Source organism: Prosopis cineraria, unplaced genomic scaffold (genome assembly GCF_029017545.1).
Source record: "Prosopis cineraria cultivar Desert tree isolate PC_DT_omini unplaced genomic scaffold, ASM2901754v1 PC15, whole genome shotgun sequence".
Lineage (NCBI taxonomy): Eukaryota > Viridiplantae > Streptophyta > Magnoliopsida > Fabales > Fabaceae > Prosopis > Prosopis cineraria.
In genome coordinates, this window is record NW_026555346.1 from 579,079 (window position 1) to 604,837 (window position 25,759).

At 38.7% G+C, this 25,759-nt stretch overlaps 2 protein-coding genes and 1 pseudogene across 2 annotated transcripts; 1 reads left to right on the plus strand and 2 right to left on the minus strand.

Moving 5' to 3' along the window:
• The first annotated feature begins 2,341 nt into the window (after window positions 1-2,341).
• On the plus strand, window positions 2,342-5,120 carry LOC129294513 (uncharacterized; annotated as a pseudogene).
• A 2,270-nt stretch (window positions 5,121-7,390) lies between these two features.
• Window positions 7,391-11,985, minus strand: LOC129294677 (3beta,22alpha-dihydroxysteroid 3-dehydrogenase-like). The gene is made up of 7 exons (XM_054933134.1): window positions 11,268-11,985; window positions 10,028-10,426; window positions 8,289-8,378; window positions 8,104-8,182; window positions 7,923-8,029; window positions 7,703-7,839; window positions 7,391-7,627 (listed from the first exon to the last, which is right to left on the minus strand). Exons 1-7 carry the CDS (start codon window positions 11,826-11,828, stop codon window positions 7,525-7,527), a joined length of 1,476 nt encoding a protein of 491 aa, XP_054789109.1. The 5' UTR covers window positions 11,829-11,985; the 3' UTR covers window positions 7,391-7,524.
• A 6,738-nt stretch (window positions 11,986-18,723) lies between these two features.
• Window positions 18,724-23,861, minus strand: LOC129294732 (anthranilate synthase alpha subunit 1, chloroplastic-like). Its single transcript, XM_054933205.1, has 11 exons — window positions 23,519-23,861; window positions 22,310-22,494; window positions 22,035-22,224; window positions 21,159-21,310; window positions 20,598-20,713; window positions 20,277-20,523; window positions 20,120-20,176; window positions 19,851-20,003; window positions 19,556-19,636; window positions 19,317-19,403; window positions 18,724-19,172 (listed from the first exon to the last, which is right to left on the minus strand). Exons 1-11 carry the CDS (start codon window positions 23,766-23,768, stop codon window positions 18,849-18,851), a joined length of 1,842 nt encoding a protein of 613 aa, XP_054789180.1. The 5' UTR covers window positions 23,769-23,861; the 3' UTR covers window positions 18,724-18,848.
• Window positions 23,862-25,759: the final 1,898 nt, after the last annotated feature.

Below are 25,759 nucleotides of genomic sequence, written 5' to 3' on the forward strand. Positions count from 1 at the left end.
AAAAATGTACTCTCTACATTGAGAATAAAGCATTCTTAGCTGCATCATTATCCACGTAAATCAGTTAATTATTTTTAAACCAATAATATCTTTTTTATTTTTATTCTTATTTAATAAGATATCTCACTTAAAGATAATAAAGAGTTAGTGTTTATTTATTGAGGGTGTTTTAAAAAAATCATTAATTGCATATTAAAAAAAACTAAAAATCTCTTATATTATTTAACACATAACATCTAAAGAGGGCAGAATAGCTATTTTAAAATATGAATCTAACTAAGAAAATGGTGAACAAATAATATAATCTAATCTAAACTCAACCATATTGCCATTAGTGAATCGTGACACATTCAGCTTTATTGCACTCCTTCTGGATGTTATTGCATAAAGCATACTCTTTTTTTTTTCACCCAAAAAAAAAAACAAACAAAAAGGCGAAGTTTTGGTGTCTCCATCGGTTGAAAAGTCGGTCCTCTCTTCCCCGCCGAGGAACACTCAATCTATGTCAAGAGTAAACCCCCGCGTAGACCAATGAATGCCAGAATATTCAGTGTTCTTTATTTTATCGTCATAGAGCATATAGAGCATATAAGTAGTAATATATTCATCCAAAAAAACTAACCTTTGTACAATATTATATATATTTTAAAAAATTTCAAAGATATTTGGAAACTGGTCCGATGTCTGGAAATGTTAAGAGTAGCATACCCTTTGTACAACACGGTCTCTCCTCTTGCATCTAGATTCTATGGAATTGAAATTTATGAATTTGTGTGAAGTTTTTTATGTTTTATTTTAATATTTTTATAAAATATAGATTATTCTCTCTCCCTCCCTGTGTGTGTGTTTTTAAAAAAGATACATTTTCTAAAATCCACAGATTTTCAATTACGGATAATATATATATTTTTATGATTATACTCAACACCGATTAACAGCTGGACAGAATGGCAAGTGATGCGCTGACACATTAGATATTGCTTGTCCATGCTGGCGGCTGACTGGGCGATGGAATCGCAATAATTTCTCATCAAACTCATCTCAAATGCTTTCATCCTCCAAAACAAATTTATATTTTCTCTTCAATTACGTAACAAACGTCCACTCCTCATCCTTTTCGCTTATTTACTGGTAGCACTTTTCACCTTTTTCACGGCAATGCCATAAGCAGTGACGTGCGCGCTTATTTACTAGCACCCCCATTTTTAATTTCAAACTTAATTATCACACTTCATTTTAACAATCACGTGTATGCATATTCATATAATAATTTCACTGCATGTCCGTTACACCGAGGAAAATAAAGCAAGGGGAGACGTTCGCGTAGTTGTGAAGACAAAATTTCTCTTCATTAGTTATAATTGAAGGACCTGCCGCTACCACCCCTCATTTCTTATTCTGTAAATAAATTGAAATAAATAACTGTATTTAGTGGTCATCACTCATCAGTTAATTTTTCCGCCATTATTGGAAAAAGAAGAAGCATATGCACTGACCTTTTTAAAATACAAGCGATCAGTTCATCGACGCGTCGCATGTGACACGAAGAAAAGTGTACATATATATGTTCTATACATTATTTGATAAGTTGGTGTGTGTGTGTGTGTGTGTGTATTATATACGTGATGAAAGAAAGTCGTGGAATTTTCTTCACTATGTGTGGAAGTTTTGTGAGAGAAATCAAAGGGTGGCTTTTCTTTGTATCAAATCTTGGTGTTTGTGTTTGTCCTCTCTTCATTTGGTTCTCTTCATTTCATTTCCGGACTAATTAAGTGAACTCACCGTTGCGGCGTCGGGCTGCATAGTGTTCGCCTGTTCGGGATGCTTTCTCGAGTTTTTTTTTTTCTAAGCTCTGTTTCTTAACTAATTAACAATATGATCTTTCCATCTAAACAAAAAACGGAATTAACAATTTATTTTAGAGGAGTAGGATGGTATGGTATATAACTATATACGCGCCTGCCAGAAGTAAAGGTTGCATGCATAATGAAAGAGGTTAGGTGTATGACATTTGGTGGAACACACACACACACACTCTGCTGGAAAGGAAATAATGAACAATCCTTCCTCTCATTCCATCGTTAACAACATTATTTTCCACGAACGAACTGTACGCTTAAAATATGTGGAATGCCTGAGCATTGTTCCGTATATCATGACCAGGTCTCTCTGTCAGGTCCCATAGATTCCTCAAAAAGAATAAAATAAATTAAAAGAGTATTTCTGTGTCGTTTTCTTCACGCCGTCTCCGGTATTTATCCATATTATTTGCTGAAAACGAGAGCAATTGGCATGCCAAATGGAGAACAAAAACGACGACCACCAATAAGGGCATCATCACATGCTCGCTAGATTGAACGACAGAGTTTTGGAAGTCGATCCAAATAGAGGAAGCGGAAGACAAATTCAGGGCAGCATCTATCAGACTGTTACAAATAGTCGAAGTAACGGGGGCCTACATAAACAGTTAAACACATTTCATTCCATGTACCCTGTTTTTTAATCTGGCCCCTGAAGGCTGAAAAGGAAGAAGAGAGAGATTGAAAGGGACAAAGTGCTGCGTGTGATCACATGGTTACAATCCCGCATGATTAGCACTGCCTATCCTCTCCCGAGGGCTTCTCTTTTTTACGATGGAAGATCGAGCTCAAATCCTGAATACATAAAATACGCATGCTCGCCTAGCATAATGCGTCACATCAATTGAAGAACCCTCGGTGGGAATAAGGTGTTGTACACTAGGGACCCGCGTCACAGACCAAACAAAGACGAACAAGAGGATGTGGTGGAGGTTTTTACAGGGAATAGCCACATCCCAGGGATTTTTTTTTTTTATGTAAATAAAAAAAGAATAATTAAAAAGTAAGAAAGTAAGAAGTTGGCGTTTAACTGTTTAAGAAAGAAAATGCAGGTAATGGGGGGCGCTGGACCTGGAACGAGCAGAGTGTGGGGAAGAGTGGAGGCTTTCACAAGAGGCGTGCGGGAAAACTTGCCGGTTCCAAATCCATTTGTGATAAGCGGAGTCAGGTCAAAATCTCTGACTCTCATGGTTCTCGTCGTCCTCTCCATCCCCCTGCCCTGCAATTGCCCGCCCCCATGGGATTCTCCAAGGAACACCCCTCCAGACGCCTCTCGAGGGCTCTCAAGACTCTCTTCTTCTTGATCGCCATGCTCCTCTCTCTTCTCTTCTCCGCTCCCCTCCTCCTCGTCATTGCCGACGCCCTTCTCCCTTCCGTTCTCCTCTCCGCCATCTCCCCTTCTCCTCTCTCCCTCCAAACTCTCTCTTCCCATTTCTATCGCTACGACTTTCGACGATCTCTCCTGGACATACCCCTCGTCTCCATTATAAGATCTTTCCTCATCTTCTGTCAGTGTTTATTCTTAACTCTTTTTTCGTTTTTATTGTTTTCGAGTGAGTTTATACACACTTTTGTTCGGAAAGTAATACTCTGCGTCCTGCTGTAGGCGTGTATCTCTTGTGTGATGGGCCGAGACTTTCGCGGGCGCCTTATCTGGGTGCGACGATGGCGTGCTCTGTTCTGTCAGTCATGTTTGTATCGCTGAAAGCTGTTTACGTGTTCGGCTTATCGGGTGGAAGAATGGAAGAGCCTTGGAAATAGCTCTGTTCGCGTGTTCCTATGCTCTGGCCGTGGGGCATATCGTGGTTGCTTATCGAACCAGTTGCAGGGAAAGGCGGAAGCTTCTGGTCTACAAAATTGACATCGAATCGGTGAGTGTCTCCATCTCTTTTGCCTCCCATTCCCAACAGAAATTGCATGTGTGTATCGATCAAATTTGAAAATTACAGAGAGTAGTTCATTCCTGCTGTTTCCCTTGTGCTGTGCTTGTGCGGTGGGGACGGGGAAGTGAAGTGAATAAGGCAGGCCCCACGAAAGTAGCCTTGAAAGACTAGGAAACTTGCCGTCTGGGGGCATTCATACGGATGAACTCGGTCCTCTTCTGGAAGGTCAATGTGGGGGTTGGGGATGGCGATGGCAATGTTGATTGTGGGCTACTACCAAATTCACCTTGAATGCTTCAACGCTCAATCATGATTGGCCTTGACCATTTTTTTCTTATTAATATGCTGACTTTTCAAGACACCCACGCAGACGGATCAGATGAACCAGAATGGGGCAGCTGAAAAATTGAAATGACATTTCTGTGTTAATTTGGACATCTCAGATTTTATTTAAGTTTATTTTTTCAGGTTAAATTTGATCTTTGAAAAAATAGCAGCCAGGATTTATTTTTATTTTGATTTTGAAGATGACGATGGAATTCAAATCACACTGGGTGTTGGGTAGTAGGTCAAATCTTTTATTGTTCCAAACAGTCAAATCTTGCAATTTTCAAATGATAAATTACGACGTGATCAACACTGAAGGGAGACGTGCCCCCTGACTCACGGAATTGTGATCTCCTGAGCTCAGAGAATTGGCATAAATGGGTGGATTAGTTGCCGCCCTCGTATAATTTACGATTTACGATTTACAAATATTCATGGTGTGCCATGTGCATCTAGGTCGGCTTCTTCTGAGATTACAATCTATTTTTATTTTCTAACTTTAAGCTGGTACCGTTCACCGTGCGCCATTGGAAGCAATCTAAGAAATTCCCCTGCCTTGTAAATGCGGTAATCGCATGTTTATCAATATAAAACATCCAAATTTTCATAATCAGTTTAAACAAGGAGGTGGGGAATTTAAAAAAAAGAAAAGAAAAGAAAAGAAAATAATCGCGTGTTGTATTACTATTTGGGCGCAGATTTCAGCCTGCAAGGACGGGTATCCGAGGCATCCCAAGTTTCTGCGGGAGGAACGAGTGACACGAAGCAGCTAACAGACAGAAGCACGGATCGGATGAACTGTAGATGGTAGATGTAACATAGGAGTTTTCAAATTAGCATCTTCGTTAGGCTATTCACGCTTAACTGTCCACAGCCTTAAGGTATTTTCAGGTAATATTCATTCTAAGATTAGCCTGTATATATATATATATATACATATATATGTATATATATATTGCCTTGGTTAAAAATGGAGACAGTAGCTTTATATATGTATCTGCCAAACCGTGGCTTCGGAAGTTCAAACCTAAATGCGGCATAGTTTTTCCTTTTGGCACAGGTTCATCTGAAGGATGACAGAAACCTTGACCTTATTATAAGGGCAGAAACTAACATCACATGGCACCCATGACGCATAGTGCAGTGGTGTCTAGGCGCGCGCGCGCGCGCGCACACACACACATATATGCCACGGCTCCACGCCTCATGGCCATGTTATATCTGACTTCCATTTAGTTTATTCTGTGATTTTTTTGTTTACAAGGTAATTTATAGTATATTTTCTGTGTTAATTTCCAAAAGGCCCGGTGAAGTTGAGAGGTTATGGATTGGCCATCCAGCTCAATATTTTATGGCTTCGATTGTTCAAATTTCTCCCAATATTTCTCCGTTTCTATTTTTATTTTGTGGACTAACTGGCATTGTTTTTAAAACCGGATCGGTGAACCGGTGACCCGGCCATGTGTCCGGTCCGGTTTTCTTTTTATTTTGTTTTAAGTTAACCCGGGTGATTCAGGATTAACCCGCTCAATCCCTCGGTTCAGGCGGGTTGGGCAGGTTGAAATTTAAAAAAAAAATTGATAATGATTAACCAAAATGTATATTTATTTTTGACATAATAATGATTAATGATAGGTCAATAAGAGTCATAGGGTAAAAAAAAATATACTTATGTCAGATAAGGGGATGAAAGAAGCAAAAAAAAATCAAAAAATATAAATATATATTATATTATATTATTTTTTAATTTGAATTATTTAATTAAATAATTTTTAAAATATATCACTTTCATTTATTATCTTTTATTTTAAAATAAATTTTTATTTCTATTATTTTAACTCATTGAAATTTTTTTATCATTTAGTTAACCTTATTTTAAAAAAATATAGAAATGTTGTTATACTTTATTATTGTTAGAATTATTGTTATATGTTGTATGAGATATTAAGACTTGGATATGTATGAACGTATTGAGAATTAATACATTTTTTATTTAAATTATATTATTTTATTATGACCGGTCTGACTCCGGTTTGACCTCCGGTTGAACCCATGACCCCTGACCCCTGAGTTTGACCGGTTCAATGACCGGTCCAGTTTTTAATACCTTGCTAACTGGAATAGCATACTCGTATTGTATCTGCATGTGACTGCTTCCATGAAACCGGGCCCCCGTCTCCCTACTCTCAAAGCACGGAAAATTGTTTCGAGTAATTGGTATTCTAGTAGCTTTTAACAATAATTCATATACTAATTAAATTTTTACTTTCATAAAATAATATATTAATTTTTATTTTTACTTTAATTCAAATTTATGATTAGTGAAATAAAAATCATAAATTCACAGAGAAACTAGATTAATGAAAATAGTTATATTTTGGATAAAAGGGAATATTGCTTCACGTTATAATGGAATATATAAGCCCACAAATTCAAATTAAAAAAACAAAAAATAATATAAAAAATATATACCTGTCTATAAGAATTCTTTATTAGAGTATTCTATAACTAAATTATGTTATGTTATATTATAATCTTAAATTCTATCAGAATAATACATATTCCATAATCCTATAATTATACAATTATCACTCTCGTTTTCCCCCTAAAAACATTTTGAAATTTCATGCCACTCTTTTCTCACATCATCCAGCCATCTTTCAAAAATGGAAAAATAGCAAATAAGGACAACTAAAATATATTATTTACGGACAAGGATCAATAAATTTTGAATTAGCCTTGGAGGCCATGAGGACTACTGTGGAAATAAAATTAAAATTGAAACGACAAAAATAACCCTTACGAGTTTAAAGGAAGTACAGCTAATTCAAACTTATTTTCGTCAAATAATATATGCATAAGCGTGATTTTGTTAATTTCAATTTTAATCTCATTTCTACATTAGTTCTCATGACCTGCGGAGCTATTCAGAAAGAGAGCCGTTGAATCCCCATTCTCTGAATGGGCCAGAGACCCTCCTTTACAATGTGCCCACAATCCCGGAAAGTTGTTCCCTCCGGATCCAAATGAGAAAGCTAACTCCGAATAAAGGAGCTTCGCGTGGAGGGTCTGTTGGGGTAAGTGCAAATAGCTTTGATGCAAGACGCTGGATCACAAGTTTATTCTCTAAGGTTAATTGCCTATTTCACATGTTTTTACAATTACTCTCAAGCCCTTCGGACTCTCCGAATAATAAATCTAGCCCAGCAGCGAACTTCCTTGTTAAATTTTTCCTCGTTCGTTTCGTGCCATTATATCTGGCGTGTTATGGAATCAAGGGAGAGGAGCTAAGGAGTTGAAGAATGCGTTAATGCCATCGCAGAATAAAAACTAGGGAACTATCAATATGCCACTACTAGCAGTAGTAATGTTAATATAAATAACAATAACGCTAATGACGTAACATGAAACCGGTGATGAATACCTCATCTACAGCTCGAAACTCTCGTGTTCATTCACTCAGTGGCCTCATGTCTACGCTTCACTATGATTGGATAGCTCTTCCGCGTTCTAGTGGTTGGGAAAAACACCAGCTTATCTTCCTCAGCCACAATCCAACTGCAACAAATTCAATCCTTCAGTAAAATTTCATTGTTTATGGATTGGGTTTAAGGCTGGTATAGGCATAGATACCTGAATCGGGTGACGAAGAGGTGAAGGAAGACACAGACGACGACTCGAGCGAGCTCGAAGCCAGGACACATCCTCGGCCCCCCTCCAAATGGCGTATATACATTCCCCATGCTTCCTCCTCCTGCTTCCGAGTTGCTCTGTTTCACCATTTCATCCAAATTAACAAACCAAGGCAGCAGAGAGGATCTCAAGAGTGGTACGACATAGATGAGTTATAAACCTGCCATCTCCATGGATTGAAGGAGCGGGCGTCTTTGAAATGTTGCGCGTCCAGATGGACCGCACGGAATGATGCGAACAGTTTCCATCCTTTGGGAATTGTGTACCCTGTTTATTCGTTTCGAGTCATGATCTGTTATTAAAAATGTTACCCATGTTGAATGTTCTTATTTGGTCGTTACCTCTTATGTTTATGTCCGTCATTGCCCTCCTGAATATGCCACTAATTATGTTGCCCACCCTCAGAGTCTCGTGAACAACCTGTTCATCAGCAGGGCACAATCAGAATACCGCACTCAAAATCAACACATTCCTTTGTTTCTTGAAATCACTCCATGCTTTAATTGACACGTATATTTACACTTACGCATTGAGTAAATGCCATCGACTTATAATCACTCCACTCTAAAGCTGCTCCCGGGTCACTCTTCTTTGCCCTGATTTGGTCATGCTCTTCCTGCACAAATGCCGGTCTCATTCTCGTCAGGACCTAAAACTGAAGCAGTGTGTTCTCCGAGCGACGCTCTCGGTTCAGCCACGAGCAGTCCTCAATGAATCAAATTCTCAAACGACAATGCAATTACGAATCGATTAACCTCCAATTCAATCCGAATCAATGAAAATTAAGAGTAACCATAGACACAACTACTGGAATTCAATCACATAATGATCCCCAAAAGGGAGGAGTGTAATTTGTTTATCATATATGGAATAAACAAGCGTTGAAAGTCTAAATCAGCGGGCAAGCCGAACTTTGTTGTCGGACACTGCTTTTGATTAAAAGAGGAAAGAAACAGGGTAGGACGTGTTGCCGAAAAGGGAGACGGGGTTGGAGCTTGGAAAGTGCAAGGGCGGTTGCGTAGTCCAAAAAGGGTCCTAGGAATCAAAGAGGGGTACTGGGTTTTTCAACGCTAGTCTGCGTCGCCCTCTATACTCTACAGGGAGGCTATGGGCTATACAGTGACGTCATATACATCTCGATTTCAGCGCCTGACGATTTCTCAAGGGACATTGGAGTCCGCCGAAGGAACCCAACCGAATCGGTCCATTCCCAACCCAATCGTTCTGCAACACGCCGAGTCACTCGGAAAATGACTCTTACAGCCCCACATTCTGACTTCACTTTTATGTTGTTTACCTCCTTCCCAATTGTAGTTGTTTTGTCGTTTTTGACAGCAAGAGACAGCGAAGCGTGCGGTTCAGTTGTCTTGATTTTGTCCCTTGCTCCTGGGTCTCGGGCCCATGTTTCTCCCTCTTTGACTTTACGCTCTCTTCTTTTGACCGTCGTTTTCACCTGCCCATGCGGTAAGCTTCACCTCCAAGAACTTACCACTTGACAGTGACACCCGAGAACAAAAGACTTTAACCCTTTTGCTCTTCGGAGACAGGATCGATCGGATGTACAAGCCAATTCAGTCTTGACCTCGAAACTAAATGTCAATGATGACTAACAAAACCAAAAATCTCTCTGTTTTTTAAAAATAAAGTTTGAAACTCAACCATGACCATAATGGTAAAACAAAAAAAAAAAAGGACCATGAGACTTTAAAACAAAAAGCGGAGTGCGTGATGAAATGGGATTTAGTTACTGTTGTAGTGGTAGCGGGTACATGTGATGAGACGAGATGGGAGAGGTCAACACATGATTGGAGATGTGAGGGAATTTTGAACATACAGCAGTGAAAAGTCTCGAGGACACACACACACAGTTACACACAGGCTTTTCACTGCATGTCTCTAGACATTCAACGTACCCACAAACCAACAAACACGCCACCACATCCATCCAATCTTTTTTGTGATGATTTGTTCTCCCTCTTGGCCCCGTCCCCTCCAAGAAAGATAGGGTATACATTCTACTTCACTCTAGGCCGCATCAGGATTCCACTGCCCCGGCCAGCTCCTTGAGGACTCCCTCTCGCTTCTCTTTTAATTTAAGTTCATCACTCGTGTAGTCTCTCTTCTCTTAAAGTCTAGGTTTTTATTTTGGCATATTCTCCTTCACTGTAGTGCTTTTTTTTTTTTTAACAAAAACGCAAAAAATAAATACTCAATCGTGGAGTATTTAGTAATGATTAATTTTTTTTCCCCTTAGCAATTACTAACCTTGAGCTGGGCCAGGGCAAGAGGGGTTTCCGTGAGGAACTTGACGGCGACGGTGATGATGGTGGAGGTGGTTTCGTAGCCGGCGATGAGCAGTGCCAGCATAAAGTCGACAATTTGGTCGTCAGAGAAGTGGTCGTCCGAGGCCAACAGTGCGCCCAACATGTCATTGATCATTCTCTGTCCTCTCTCGTTCTCTCTTCTCCTCTGCCTCACCACGGCTACCAGTGCCTCCGCCACCTTCGTCCTCGCCTTTATGGCTCTGCGGTATGTGGTTGAGAGGAGACGTGTGGGGAGCGTGAAGAATCCTTCTATCACCAGAACGTACTCTTTCCTCAGACTCTCGCTCCATTCACCTGGATCCAGGCTCATCAGCTGCTTCACTGTTAACTCAAATGTTATCTGCATTTGTTCCACAGTTCCCGTCATTTCTTATTCCTAATTAATAATTAATTGCCGTCATATGAATGTCCTACACTAAAAACACATTCGGCGAAATGGAAATAAAATAAGTGAGATGTCAAGCAATGGAGAGTAATGTCCTCTGTGCATATTCTCACACACACACACACACACACGTGCCTGCTCTATGTGATTATGACCTGCGGAGGGAAGGACTTTAATTGCTTCTTCGGTTTAAAAGTGAAGATATTATGTCCACATGAATGATGAATTTTATTTATATGAGATTCACAACCTTATTTTTTTAAAATGAATAAATTAAATACACAATGATAGTGCAGAATGCAGACTTTTGAATTGAGAGGGATTTGACTCAGCAGTCAACTTCCCGTCTCGCAAAATCCGTTTTAATTTTGCGCATAAACCCTTTTTTAGTGGGTTTATCATACCCGGGACGATGGACCGGGATCTGGGTCGCCTCCCAATTCCCATCTTGTGAACTGTGATGCATATCTACAGTACATTCTCACCTTCAATCTCACAATAATCCTCACAGCAAAATATAAAAATTATAATAAATGAAACAAAAATAAAACAGAATGAAAAAGAAGTTATCCGGAGCCAGCTAGACCAGCAGTAGTGGCTAGTGACCTTTGAACTAAATAAGCAAAACCAAGAAAAGTTTCAAGGTCCACCACCTCCCAGCCCCAACACTGTGACGACATTAATTACTGACGGTGATGGAAATCGCCCAGTTGACTCGGTACACATTGCTGCCGTTTAAAGGTTCAAGTCTTAACATATAGTATAATCATGCGCTCGATCAAGTTTAGTCAAGTACCTTCTTGGCCTCGTCCATGAGAAAGACCCGATCGGTCCAGGAATCCAAGTTAAGCCCGATAAGGCGGTCTATGTCGACAAGAAGATGATCCCTGATGATGGCGGCGTTGGCAAAGCTCATCGTGAGGGAGTGCATTCTCTTGTGGAGAGCGCCCTTCATGAGGAGCAAAGAGTGCTTCCCCAGAAGGTTCGAGATCGAACCGGGGTAGCTACAATCGAAGAGCTTCCCCTCGTTGAGGAGAATGAACCGGTTCATCTCCGGGTCGGCCGAGAACACGGTCGGCTCGCCGAACACGTGGGTGGTGAAGATTGGACCATACCGCTCCACCCGCCGGTCGATGAAAGGCTCCGGGTCATGGCTCTTATAGGCAGAGATTAGCTGCAGGGTCTCGCCGATGAAGGGCAGGCCCAAGCTGCCCGGCGGGAGCCGCAGCATCCGGCAGCGCATCTCCCGGAGGAGCGAGAGACAGAGGGCGAAGAAGAGGAATGAGCAGAGGAGAGGGAGCAGTAAAGCCATGGAGAGGAGGAAATGATGCAGTAACAAAATCAGGAGGAGCTGCATGTACAGGAGATGGGGAGTGTTATATATATATGGAGAGAGAGAGAGAGAGAGAGAGAGAGAGAGAGAGAGAGAGTGATACTGATAGTTTTCAGGGGAGGGTAATTCCAAATGGGTGGAGCTGAAAGAGGAGAGGCACACGAGGGGGAGGAAATAAATGTCGGATTTTATGGCATCTGACAGCTTTTTTCTTAATTACGTCTCTCTCTCTCTCTCTCGGGGTGGGAAAGTATGGGGAACGCTTTCCCTGCCCCCTTTTACCCTTTTGAATTTATTAATTAATGAGGTATGCAGGAAGGGGGGAGAGAGAGAATCAAAATTTTGGAATGCTTACAAAATGGAAAATTTTGAGAAAGAGGATTGACGCGTGTATGGGAAATCCGATACGAGGGGGACTAGAGCTTCAGCAAGGGAAATAACCGGCTGACGAGTTAAAGTGCCTCTGCGGGTGGGCTCCACCATGATTTGGACTGCTGACGCTGGATTGGCATGCTCAGCATCTTAATAGATAGAGCGGGCAAGACCCAGGCTGTTGGCTCACATGTATGTTTAGTCTCGATATTTGACTTCCGATACACGCGCGCGCGCGCACTCGCACCTTTTTATTGGGGATGGGGGGGTGTAAGAGTAATGATTCAGTCCATGACTTTATATTTAAAACATGTTGGATCTATGAATTAAGAGGAGTCAAAGTTCGAGGGGACTGACTGGCGGAGGATAGTTTCCACGCACGGGACAGCATGTGCGCTCAAACTTCAAGGGAGAGTCTAAATTAAGTTAACGGGAGGCCTGAAGAGGGGGGCGTGTGGTTGTTTTTTGTCTACGATGACGACGACGACGATGATATTATAAATTATAGATTGCCCATAGAAAACTACTGAAAGAGTGAGGAGGACAAAAGCAATGTGGCCATAAACTGGCCTCAATTTTCAAACCAGCCCCTTTTCACATACACTGTGCCTCTAACTTGGATACAATTAATAAATCAGAGAGCCATTCTTTTGTTCAGCGCGCACAAAGTAAGCAATACACCGTTGAACTTGAACAGAAGGGATTTGTTGGAGACGAATAGGATGAGGAAGAGTGAAAAGAAGTGGTGGGGCGATGGGGGAATGAAGTATCAAATGAAGACGATAACATGGACCCCACGGGACGCAAATGGGTAAGATGCTGGGTGATTAACTCGGGCGGGAGAGAATCCCGTCATGTGTGAGGTGTATGGGGGGCATGACCTGTCTAACTTTTCAGGCTGGACGCAAATCTCATCACGTACGCCAACATTATTCTCGCTTGGAATAAGAATTTTGTGGCTCTGTGTTTTCCTGTTATAGTGCTTTCTGGTTATATGTAAATGATGGTAGGGTTGACCGGTTGAGGTTATAACAAGGTGAAGTTGGAGGAGGAGACAGGAGGAGTGTAGGCGCACGTGCACTCCACATGCTCCTTCTGCTCCGTCTCTGTTCCTGCACTCGCCCCCTCCCCCCTCTTATATTTCATTTTCTCCAATCCAATCATTCGCATTCACTGTTTCTTTGCTTCATGTGAACTGCCCTGCATCTTCCTCCACCATTCAAGCTAGGGCTGTGTTTGGGCAGGGTCGGGTAGGGCAGTCCCTTAACCCGATGCCCTGCCCTAAATATTTTTGAGCAAGCAAACCAAGCCCAAAGCCCAACCCTACCCGAAAAATGCCCGACTTTAGAAGGGCCGGGTGGGCAGGGTTGGGTAGGGATTGGGCTCATCAGGCAAGGTCTCTAGCCTTGCTCAGAAATTCATCATGAAAAAGTCTAAAACAATATACTACACACCTAGTAGACACTAGACAATATAAAATGATATTTCACCACCAACAACAATAAAGGAAGTGAAAAATAGAAGATAAACATAACATGATAAAATTCATCATAACACAAAGAGATTTCTCTAATAATTCAAATATGATCCAGTCATCTATAAACAAAAATAGCCTTTTAAAAGGCCATAGATCTATCTTCCACAAACATCAACCATCAAGCCATCAAGCCATCAACCATCACCACAATAAGTTTTCAAAAGCCACAAGTCAAATAGTCTAATAATTCAAAGTTCAAACATAAAATTAATCCTAAAAAAAATCCAACATAAACTAGACAAATTAAGTTGCCAATACCCATTTGGCCATTCCTCCTAAGGTTGAAGCTGAACTACTGAACCATCACATCAAGAACCTGAAATAAAACAATAAGAAGAATTAAATTTATATGACAATTTATAATAGAAAAAATAAATTAATTTAACAAAACTACCATATTGAGTATTCAAGCAACAATCTTTGTCCCTCTTTCAACCATCCACAGTCATAGTATCATAGTGTCCTCCTTCAATGACAGTAGTTACTTCTAAAGGAAAAAGAAATCAAATTAAAAATATATCCAACACTGTACAATAGCTAAAATCAATATTCACAGCACAGAAAAATATATAAAAAAATCAAATTAAATTAAAAATATTACCAAATTGAACAACATGATCTGTCTCTTCAAATTGTCAAATTCACGCAACTTATTAGCAAGTTCCGTGAGTGATGTTCCAGGTAGGAGCCAATTTTGAGCATAAATCAGTGCTTCAGTCATTCGAGGAGATAGTGAACTCCTATATTGATCAACTACTCGCCCTCTGGTGCTAAAAGCAGATTCAGATGCGACTGTTGACACTGGAATAGCCAACACATCTCTGGCCATAAGAGAAAGAATTTTATATGTAGATGCATTTGCCTTCCACCATGACAAGATATCAAACGCTGCACCAAAACCAAACACGATCTCAAGATTAGCTGCAAGATATTTGTCTAACTCTATCTGATCATTATTGGAAGTCTTCTGCTTTTGTGACTCCAGCCATAGAACACCAGGGTCATTATCATCATCTAAAGAGTCATCCTCTAATGAAATCACCCCTCATGGTGTAGATGAAGAGGGGATACTTGATTCCAAACTTACTCCAGCTGAATACTCATTATACAAATGATACAAGCAATCTTTCACCCTCATTTTCATAGTTGCACATACATCTGAATCAATGTAAAGCTGCTCAAAAACATGATTCACATAAGCCAATTTGTATCGAGGGTCTAAAATTACAGCAACCATCAATAAAGGATTCATATTATCAGTTTGACCCCAATACTTCTCATATTTTGTTTGCATGCTAAGGCTTATGTCCCCAAGGAGAGGATCAGCATTCAATATATTTTTTTGCAACAAATTCTGCACACGTGCAATTTGATGGAAGCACGTGTTAGATGTCACATTCAATGTAGAAGAAAACATCAATGTGATATCATAAAAAACCTTCAAAAACTTGAGGAAGATACGGGCTCTACTCCAATCCTTTTCCTTAGGATATTCACATCTACACAAAAGGCCGATTGGTCACGCTTAAAGATACGCTCATCCTCCTCATTAATTTTAAAGTGAGCACGATATTCATCATCTTCATCATGCATTCTTTCAAACACTTTTTCAAACTTCAAAGCAGATTCAAGTATCAAATAAGTAGAATTCCATCGTGTAGAAACATCTAAGCATACAAGGCTTTTAGTGTCCAATTTCTCTCCATCAGCCCAACTTTTAAATTTAAGAAACCTAGAAGGAGAGGAACGAACATACCTTATAGCATTTCTAATGGAATCAAAGCTCTCTTTTAACTCCTTCAAGCCTTCATTCACCACCAAATTCAACACATGAGCATAGCACCTCAATTGTAAGTACTCGCCATCACATACTAACCCCTTCCAAGCCTTAATCCTCCTCTTTAAGTATGCTAAAGCTGTGTCATTAGCTGTTACATTATCCATAGTTATTGTGAATACCTTGTTAATCTCCCAATCTAACAAACACTTCTCAATTGTCTTCCCTATTGTTTCACCTCTGTGATTTTCAATCATACAAAAATTCAAAATTCTCTTATAAAGTTTCCACTCAGGGTCAATAAAATGTGCAGTCACACACATGTAGTTGAAGTTTTGATTGGATGTCCAGCAGTCGGTAGTAATACAAACACGATGAGCACACTTCTTTAAAGCCTTCTTTAACAGCTTCATTTCTCCAAGAAATAACTGCCAACAATCCCTTGTCACAGTTGTTCTTGTAGGAATTAAAAATCTGGGTTCTAATTCATGCATCAATTTTCTAAATCCTTCCTTCTCAACAATCCTAAAAGGCTGCTCATCTGTAATTATAAATTCACAAGTGCTCTTCGACATCTCTTCTCATTATATGTGTGAGGAATCAAGCCTCTTCCTTGTCCTTGCATGCTTGCCCCTCCTTGTGACACATAATTCAACATTGATTGCTTATTGTCTGTTATGGCTTTGTGTAGGTTCTTGAGACATTTAGGTATGTGCCTTTTCAAGGAATTTGTCCCATGCTTAATTGGGTCATAGGCATATGTGGTGTGGCAATATTTGCAAGCTGTTCTATACTCCCCATTTGTCTCTTCTAATGGCAATCTAAAAAAAAATTCCCAAACTTGTGATGATTTTGGTGTCCTCTTTTCAGGTTCTTTTGTCTTTTGACCCTTACACTCTGCTTCCTGAGAGGCTTTTGCAGTGGTACTAATAGGAGGTAGAGGAGGTAATGAAGATGAAGGCATTAGAAGAGGTGCAATCGGATCAGGATTAATCCCACTTTCATCTTGGGGAGAGGGTATAGTCATAGGTGTGAATGGAGTAAGGTTAGCATTAGGACCCGTGGGAGCGGAACTAGGACTGTCGTGTGCTACATATGGAGAAGGAGTAGAAGTAGAATTTTGTTCTTCCATTTTTGTGGCCTAACAAATAATTTCATTAAACTAAAAACAGAACCAGCACAAGAGTAGGCCAGCATATCGATGAACCATTAAAAAACGAGCAGAAAAATTAAAATCGTTTTCAATTTAATCAAAACAAAACAAAAACAGAGATCTCACAAAGAAAAGAAACAATCCAACAGCAATGATACTTGAGCTTCGAATAGAGAGAGTGAAAGAGAACAACTTCGAACAAAGAGAGTGAAAGAAAAGAACAGGTATGAAGAGAAGAGACCATTTACCTAAGCCTCGAGGAGACGAGTTGAATCAATTGATAAACTCGAGTGCAATGAGACGAATGATTCTGAACTCTAAAGCTGCTAACCCGAGTCCAAGATAGAGGAAGCTCTGAACTCTGAAGTTGCCAATGCCAAACGAAGGAAGCTCGGAAAGATCAAGGGACAGATAGCGACGCCGGAGATGAAATCAAGAGAGAGGGACAGAGAGCGACGTCGGAATGCAATCGAGATAGTAGAATAGAGAGTGACGCGGAGATGAAATTAGATTCAGCGGCTGTGCGAGTATGCAGCAGGAAGCAGGGAGCAGGCGAGCAAGGCTATGAGCACCGAGCAGGCGAGCAAGGCTGTGACTTGTGAGCACCGAGCAAGCGAGCACTATTTGTTTTGTATCAAATTCAAATCGAAAATGGGAGTGATCGAGTGAGAGAATTGAGACTTAGGGAAGTTAGGGTTATAATATTTTCATTTCCATTCATGCCCCTTACCAATTTAACAAATTACATAATATATTAATATTTTTATTAAAATATATATATATCTCGGGTCGAGCTGGGTCAATTGGTTGGATACCCTAACTCTAAACCCTGCCCAACCTGAATTTTGGGTTCAGCCCGACCATGCCCAATCAGTGCTGGGCACATTGTTTAGGGCTCGGGTCGGGCATATTTAACTCGGGTCGGGCATTACGGGCACATGGGTATCTTGCACAGGCCTAATTTAAGCCATCCGGAGCTTTTCCAACTTCTCCCACTAGATATGCCGGATGCATGTGTGGACGACTCGCTTCAAATTCATGCCAACACACAAATTATTACATCAAACCTGATAGGTTTAAAAACCCATATCTAGATCTGAGCCATGTTTTAATGACAAACTAATTAACTGCATGCGATGCCAAAATTTCAAAATTATTATTATTATTATTATTATTTTGTTTCGGTCAGGCAGCCTGCTGAACACAATCCTTACTTTAAAGGCAATACTCGGGCTTTAGAAGCGGCATCCTTTATTGTCAATAATAGCGATGATCGGCTTGGATGAGGAATGGGTTTTAATCTGCCATGCATTGTTGGCGTGCTAGATGTGTCCGTCGGGTTGGATCGACAGAGTCAAATACTCCGAGCCTTTAACTCTCACTTCCTCGGGCCAATATCCGCAATAGTCTCTAGCCCCCTCTAGATTTAACTTCCAATTTCATTCTGCGTCTCAACCCGCCTCTCCTTTTCCTTTGAAATCTTTTATACTTTTTAAATAAAAAAATTAAATAAATACAAGGTTTTAAAATTGAAATTTTAAATTTAAATTTAAATATGAAATCTTGTACGCTTTCCAAACAAAACATTTAAATTTAAATTTAAATCTATCATCCAAACACGATCTTAATTTAAGTAAATAGAGAACTGCTTATTTTATAACATCTTTTGTCCAATCCTTTTTTGTTGATATTTATGATTAATTAGATTTATTTTTTACATTTCTATTTATATCATTCATGTTTTTTTTAATTTTATTAGAACTGTTTTCAATATGATTTTATCACAGCATATCATCAATACTTAATATTTTTATTTAACTCAATATTATTTATCATTTAATCGATTTTAGAATATTATAATTTTAGAATTTGTTGTATTTAACAAATACGATGAATTGAAATAAGCAAGTTGTTTTGTATATGTAGTTGTTGATGTTTTACCAATATTCTAGAACAAGTGATCAACGACGAATAAATCTTGAATGTTTTGATTTTCTAAATAAACTAGATTTATTGTTAAATAGAACAATATATATTTTAACTAATAATTAAAATAATGAGATATAAAATATTTCTCACTGTTGATTCGTTCTCTGAAGCTGCAATTTAACTTGCGGAAAAGCCGATGGGACGCGGAACAATTACGACGATGTCGAATTAATTAAAACACTAGTAAATGGTAAATACAAAATAGTTTCTTAGATCTTATTTATCCACAAAAGCAGACTCAGCCAAGTCAATGGCGCGAGCAAGACCGGCAGCTTTGTTCTGACACTCTTGGTGCTCACTCTCAGGCACACTGTCAGCCACGATACCAGCACCAGCTTGAAGATGAGCGACCCATTCCTTGCGCTGGTTCTTGCCTTTATACGAGTAAATGGTGTCGTATCTAGTTCCTGTTTGAAATACCATTGTCCTGAGAGCTAGTGCAATGTCCATGTCCCCAGCGAAAGAGATCCACCCAAAGCCTCCACTGTAAGGACCACGCCTTACCACCTCCATCTCATCTATCAGCTCCATGGCCTTCACCTGCAACCAACCCCCGCCCAATAAGATTGAAGACTTATTATCATGCCATGGGATAGAAGCAGGAGCAGATTAAACATCTTTATCGTGATCAATTGGCATGGCATGTTGTAGAAAAGAAAACGTTAGAAGACAACAGAAATCAACCTTTGGTGCTCCGCTAACAGTTCCAACAGGTAATGCAGCACGTAGGACATCCCATCCTGTCAAATGGTCTGGCAACTCGCCCGTGACCTTTAAATCAAATAAATAAGAATTATTAATTCAATGAATATTGAGGGTTGACTCACAGTTTGACACATGCTTTGTTCATAGTTGTGTCCAATTGGACAAATGAACACTTGAAATCAAACTTCAATCTCGTTTCAAATTACAAATGTTCTCACCGTTGAGCTCATGTGCATGACATGGGAATACCGTTCCACATTCATAAGCTTTTCCACTTTCACGGAACCATGTTTTGAGACCTGAACACAACTTCAATAATCAGAATCATCAAAGTAGACATTCCAAATTATGCCTCTCTTACTAGCCAAAAGACATAAATCCTCAAGAAATCTATCACAGTGAATATGAACAAGAATGGTAGAATTCACACTAAATATAATAGTGCAAACTGTTACATAGAGAGTTTGAAATAGCCGGGTATTCATCAAAAATCAAGCAAGTTATAGAACAAACCTTGCCAACGTCATTGCGTCCTAAATCAACCAGCATGATATGTTCTGCGCATTGCTTTTCATCGCTCAGAAGTTCCACCTCTAACTTTTTATCTTCTTCTAAAGTCTGCCCCCTCTTAACTGTCCCAGCCAATGGACGATTCACTATCTTATTCTGTTGATGTCAAGATCATAATAAAATTCCCCATTCAAATAAAGGTTAGAGCGATTTGATAAAATTAATATGACGTCTTGGTGAATATCCAACAAGTATAACAAGTTTAGAGCTACCTTCTTTACTCGAGTAAGAATTTCAGGACTTGAAGCAGCTAGAATACATCCTCGGGCCTGTTTTAAGTAAATACAAATCTATAATAATAGTAACAACAACACAAGTACGTTCTAACTTACTGAACCGAATGAATACTATAGGATGGCCGAAGAAAACCTGCAAATAAGCCATATATGGACTCGGATTGACTATTCTCAGTGCTCTATATATCTCAAAAGGATCAGCAAATGTTCTGCGCTCAAAACGTTGACTCAATACGATCTGGAAAATATCCCCTGCCTCAATATGTTCTTTTGCCTTGAGGACTGCCGCCTTGTATTCTTCGCTTGTCATGCTCGACTTCTTTAAAGGAGGACCAAAACGTCGAGTCTGCAAATTCACATAGCCTGGAGATAGCCTTGGGCTATCAATTGAAAATAAAATTAATTTGACTTCAAAATTATATTAAATTATTAAATACGAGATTTGATAGCTTACGGCTCAATATCCTTTAGTCTTGACACTAACTTTTCCAGCCGTTCCATCCCATCTTTGTAAGCATCCTCGACTGAGGAGTATCGATCCAGCCTCACCCAATGAATCACGTATGCTTTCTATTTGGCGTTGAACAAAGAAGCAATTGAAACAATAAAATAAGTGTTGTAAGTTATTAATTAATATTTCAAGAATCCCATAGATCATATGTCCTTGTGCATTTCAGTAATCGTGGGATAATCACGAACTTTAAATGTGTTGAATGAAAAATGACCTATCATATGAACTCCATGCGTTATTCAGTACCTACACTCAACTACAGTACTTCTCAGGAATTCTATCCCATACATATGTCTAAAATTCTATGTGTCCAACGTGATGACTAACAGAAGGAGACAGTGCGAGACTGCTGAACTTTTCAGAGAATAACTAATTTTTCTTCAGAAATAGCCAAAGGAAAGATACTTAGGTCATACCATGTTACTCTATGCTGCAAAGTAGGCATGCAGACCTATGTCATCTCATCACTTATTGATGTTGCTTATGAAACAGAAAAATAAATACCTTCTCCACATGATCGAACACGACCACATCCTCATAGAGGGCCAGATGCATGTCTGGAAGGTTTCTGTCGTCCTCTGGAGCCTTTGAAAATGGTAGCTTTTTCTTTTCAACGTAGCGAACTGTGTCATATGAACAATATACCACCCAGCCACCTGTAGCGCCAGCTTATGTTAGAGTTTTGCAGATAACGATATAAGCACAGCAAATGCACCGCTTATGCCCAAAATTAAAGCTAAATAAATAAATAAATGCACGTACAAGGACCAAAAACAGTGGCATGTAGCTGGATTTGGCAGAACACGGGGACAAAATCTTATTCAAACGCAGTTAATTCGGTTTTGCAAAGTCACAAGGTTTAATTTTCAGAAAACATCGCTATACCCAAAAAAATGCACAAGAGAAATGCTGATATAATGCATTCAAGAATTTCACACGTGCATCTATTTAACCTTCGTGGAAAAAAGAAAGTATTAGATTTTTTTTTTCCCTTAAAAAAAATCAACGTGCATTGAAACATAAAGTGTTTCCAAGCCTGTATCGTCAAGCTATTAACCCCAGCATGTAGGATTTTTCGTTTTCTTCAATTAAATTGTACGTCATTCAATGATTCAACACACCACCTGTCAGCGTCCATGCTTTCTTCATATAATCAAATAAAAAAGTTCAGTCTCATTGCTTCATATGTATATTAAACTATTTCTAGTTGCTTTCACTTTGGCAAACAATAGAATTGTACCCTTTTGTGCCACTCCCTCTTTCCCCGACAAGCTGAGATAGCGACGTTAGTATGAAGTGTGAACGTCCATTATTGGAGCTATTCTCGAAAAAACCTCATTTCAGAGAACCAGTATCATAAATACAACAGATTACACTTACCATTGAATGCATCCGGAAGCTTATCAGTGAGACAGGGTTTCCAACCCGTTGCTATTCTTTTAGGAATAGAGAAAGGATCATCAACAATTTCCTCAGTCATGTGCCCGAATTCATGGTCTGTTATTGTAACTTTATTTTCCTTTGCAACAACTTCCATGGCGGGTTGAGCTCCAACAACACTATAGCGCCCCTACAATCAATCAAACCCCGAATTTCTGATATATAGACAAACGATTAGTAAATTCAAAATCAAGAAGCGGTGTAAGAGCACTCACAACAGTTACTTGGACATTAGGCTCTACGGATTCAAAAAGAAAGCTCGGAGCCTCCCGGTCATCTTCCTTAACCAAACACTGGTATGCAAGAACAGGGGTAAGCTGGTCAGAGAATATGCATTGATAGAGAGGAAACAAATTTCCATGTTTTGAAGCCTCAACAAACTTCCTTTCAACATCACCAACTGCAAAAGAGGTAAATGCTCAGGCCATAGACGGTGCCGATAATGATCAGAACATAACAGAAAAGGCCGAACAACTTTTGCAACCGAGCCCCAAATGATTCATGAAGACCCACCTTCCCATTCGATAGGGTTTAAGCTTTTAGAACGAAATGATCATCGATATAATATCAAAATTTCTACAGTGGAATAGTTAATAATTTGGTCTTCATCACTTTAACTGTCCATATTAAAAATAATTTTAGAGCGTACGTGAATTAATCATTTACTAACACATGAAACCCTAATCATTGTCCAAAGAACAGGAAACCTAAATGGCTCTAACATTCTTGAAAACCATTATGTGTTCATTTGAATTTGAATTTGGGTATAATAAATTATAAAAATAATTGATTAAATGATAAATTTTAATTATAATTAATTATATTATAACACAATGTATTTGGACTGCTCATGTTAATAATTTTTTAAAGATTCAAATTTTATTAAAAAAAGAAGAGAAAAAGTTTCGTTTTAATTTTATTAAATTTTGTTCCTGTTTTGTGATTTTTTTTTTAGACCTTTAATGTAATTTACCTATATAACTTTGTAACAAAAACACGCAGAAGTCGAGAAGTTGAAATTTGGAGCGTTGGGAAAAAATCAATTTTTTGGAAAAAAAATTAATTTTGGAAAAAGGTGGGTGTTTGAGTAAATTATGACTTAATCAAATTTTTTGCTTCTAAAATTAATTAATTACTCAATCCAAACACGCACTATAAAATTATAAAACTATTTATGATGATGAGAGAGACCTTGACAATTGACAGTTCCATTATTCGGAGTCAATAAAATGGTAACTCAATTTTAACAGAGGTTTTTAATTGAAATACGAAAATACCAAAATAAAGCATACTTCTTGGTAAATCACAGAGAGAAGGCTGGACTGGTAGTTTCAAGTCATTTTGGTTCTACATTGATCAAGGTGAGCACAATTTCTAGTAAAATAAACAATGGGGAAAAAAGACACGAGTGAATGGTCACTTACCAGTGGATGGGGCGGAAAGGGAGGAACACCGGATGGAAACAGGAGCAGAGGAGAGTGAGGTTCCCAAGGAAACGGCGGTGACTGGCGGCGGAGAGAGTGGGACGCGGAAAGGAAGCACGCTGTGGGAGAAGCCGAGGGCGGGGACGGTGAAGTTATTGGCAGACATGGGGGTGGTGGAAAGAAGTCGGGAGGCCATATCTAGAAAGGAAGTTGCAGAAAGCTGGAATTTGGGGCGAGAGGCGGGGGACATTTATAGGACTGGGACGGAGCATGCATTGAATTGGTTGGCCCTTCCTCCCTATTTCCACGGAGGCCGGGAGTTATAGGAACGAGGAGATGTATGGAATAAAGTTCTATATGAACCAAGAAGGCAGGAATGAAAACGGTACACCGCACAATCACCTTCTTCTCATTCCCTCTCAAGGTTGCGGAATTGTAGATAATTAGTTTCCCGCGGAAGCCTTCTTGTTAAAATTAAAATATGCCAGAACTGATAGCTAATTTTAAACTCAATGAAGTTTCCATATTTACTTATGAATTGCAATTAAAATATGCATAAAAAGGTATGTAATTCTAAAGGATAATGTAAAGTTTTTTTTTTTTAATACAATGAAGGTCATAGTTAATTAAGAACATTTTACCACTCTGGACGAAGGGAGCATTGTATTGTTGGAATTGCAGGAGCGGGGATTGAAAACGTGTTTCAACACGTTTGGCCAAACAAAGAAAAAAGAATTAAGATAAGTCTGACGTCATAAATATATATTTAAAACAAAGGTTAATTGAGAAAATTGACTTGATAAAAGATCGTTAAATTAGCAGACAAGTAAATCGGGCGACCAAAATGAATCAGTTACTTTATTTAGTAGGCATGAGAGGCATCTTGCCTGAACGACAGAATTAATCTCCGCTTCCCCTACTCATGTGGCCAAAACCCGCGTCTTTTGATATTTGGTTATTGGCCACTTTATGAGCTCTTTTCTCCTATTATCTTTTTCTTTCTTTTTCCTATGCTTATCGCAAAACTATGATTATTTTCATCTTCAAGCTGCAAATATTATCATTCAATCTCAAATTATCATGCATGAACCTGGTGCACCACATTATATATGTTACATTCAATAAAATCATGCCATTCATATAGTTGTAAATATAAATTAATTTTGTCATTAATGACAGTTATGAGAAAAATAATAATAAATTAAATAGTCATTATATTCTAAAAATAAAATCAATTGAATAGAGTATGAATGTGATGGTATACTAAATCTATACAAAAATCTTTCATTTGATCATTAATTACTTTTTCTTTTATGTCTTTATTGCCTCTCAAATTTACACATCACCAATTACTCAATGTCTCACAATTTTAAAATATTGGACTTGTCATGTTTCTTTTTCTTTTTCTTTTTTTTTGTTTGAACCATTTTGTTAGTTCTGGATTGAAAACAACCTCTAATATTTATGTATTTATTTAGTTTTTAACTATAAGGGGATTCAAGAAAAATTGAGTGCTTTTGAATAAAAGAAGCTTTTGAACCTTGAACTTCTCCACCTGCACCCTGCTGCACATCATTATTAAGGTATAAACAAGCATCCCATGGCTAACATTTATAACAGATTTTAACAATCCTGATATGAATAAGATTTAATGTTGACATCAAAGTAAAATACTAATGTTTAAAATTTATAGATATCATCTATCTTCTTTTATATACATACACACAGGACAATTTTTTATCGTGGTTACTAGTCAACTTCTGAATTTTAAACAAGTGATGCTATAAATCAATAACAATTGCTATCATTCATTTTTTATTTATTTTTTATCTTTAAACTTTAATTTGTTTGATTTCGTCTCGCTCAATGTAAGTTTGAATTCAACATGGTTTTAATATAATATAATGTAATTTGATTAAGGGCAAAACTTATACACTTAAGGTTAGGTCTTGAATTTACTTTCTTCTAGTAAATTGATGCCACTTAGATGATTTGTCCAGCTCACCAATTAACTCTCCTTAACAAACTTTTACACCGTTAGCATTTAAAAAAGAAAAGAAAATAAGTAAATTAAACCTAACTATTGTTCCAATCAATCCTTGTCCCAATTATTCATCTCTCTGCCGCTCTCTCAATGTCTTCTTTTTTCATTCATCGTGCTTGTCTACAATTTGTTTAAATTAAAGAGACTGATAGAGATTGAGAGAATTGGCTTCATCAAAATACAGACGGCACTAAGTA

Bases quoted from the DNA above. Each gene is read 5' to 3' on its own strand.
- LOC129294677 (XM_054933134.1), bottom strand. From the start codon at position 11,828: ATGCAGCTCCTCCTGATTTTGTTACTGCATCATTTCCTCCTCTCCATG. The intron at 10,427-11,267 runs GTACTTGACTAA...GAACAAATGCAG, and splicing joins TCATGGACGAGGCCAAGAAG to ATAACATTTGAGTTAACAGT. The intron at 8,183-8,288 runs GTAAGTGTAAAT...GCTGATGAACAG, and splicing joins CGATGGCATTTACTCAATGC to GTTGTTCACGAGACTCTGAG.
- LOC129294732 (XM_054933205.1), bottom strand. From the start codon at position 23,768: ATGTCCCCCGCCTCTCGCCCCAAATTCCAGCTTTCTGCAACTTCCTTT. The intron at 21,311-22,034 runs GTAAGTGTAATC...CTGGCGCTACAG, and splicing joins GCTTCCGGATGCATTCAATG to GTGGCTGGGTGGTATATTGT. The intron at 20,004-20,119 runs GTAGCTCTAAAC...TGACATCAACAG, and splicing joins TTCTTACTCGAGTAAAGAAG to AATAAGATAGTGAATCGTCC.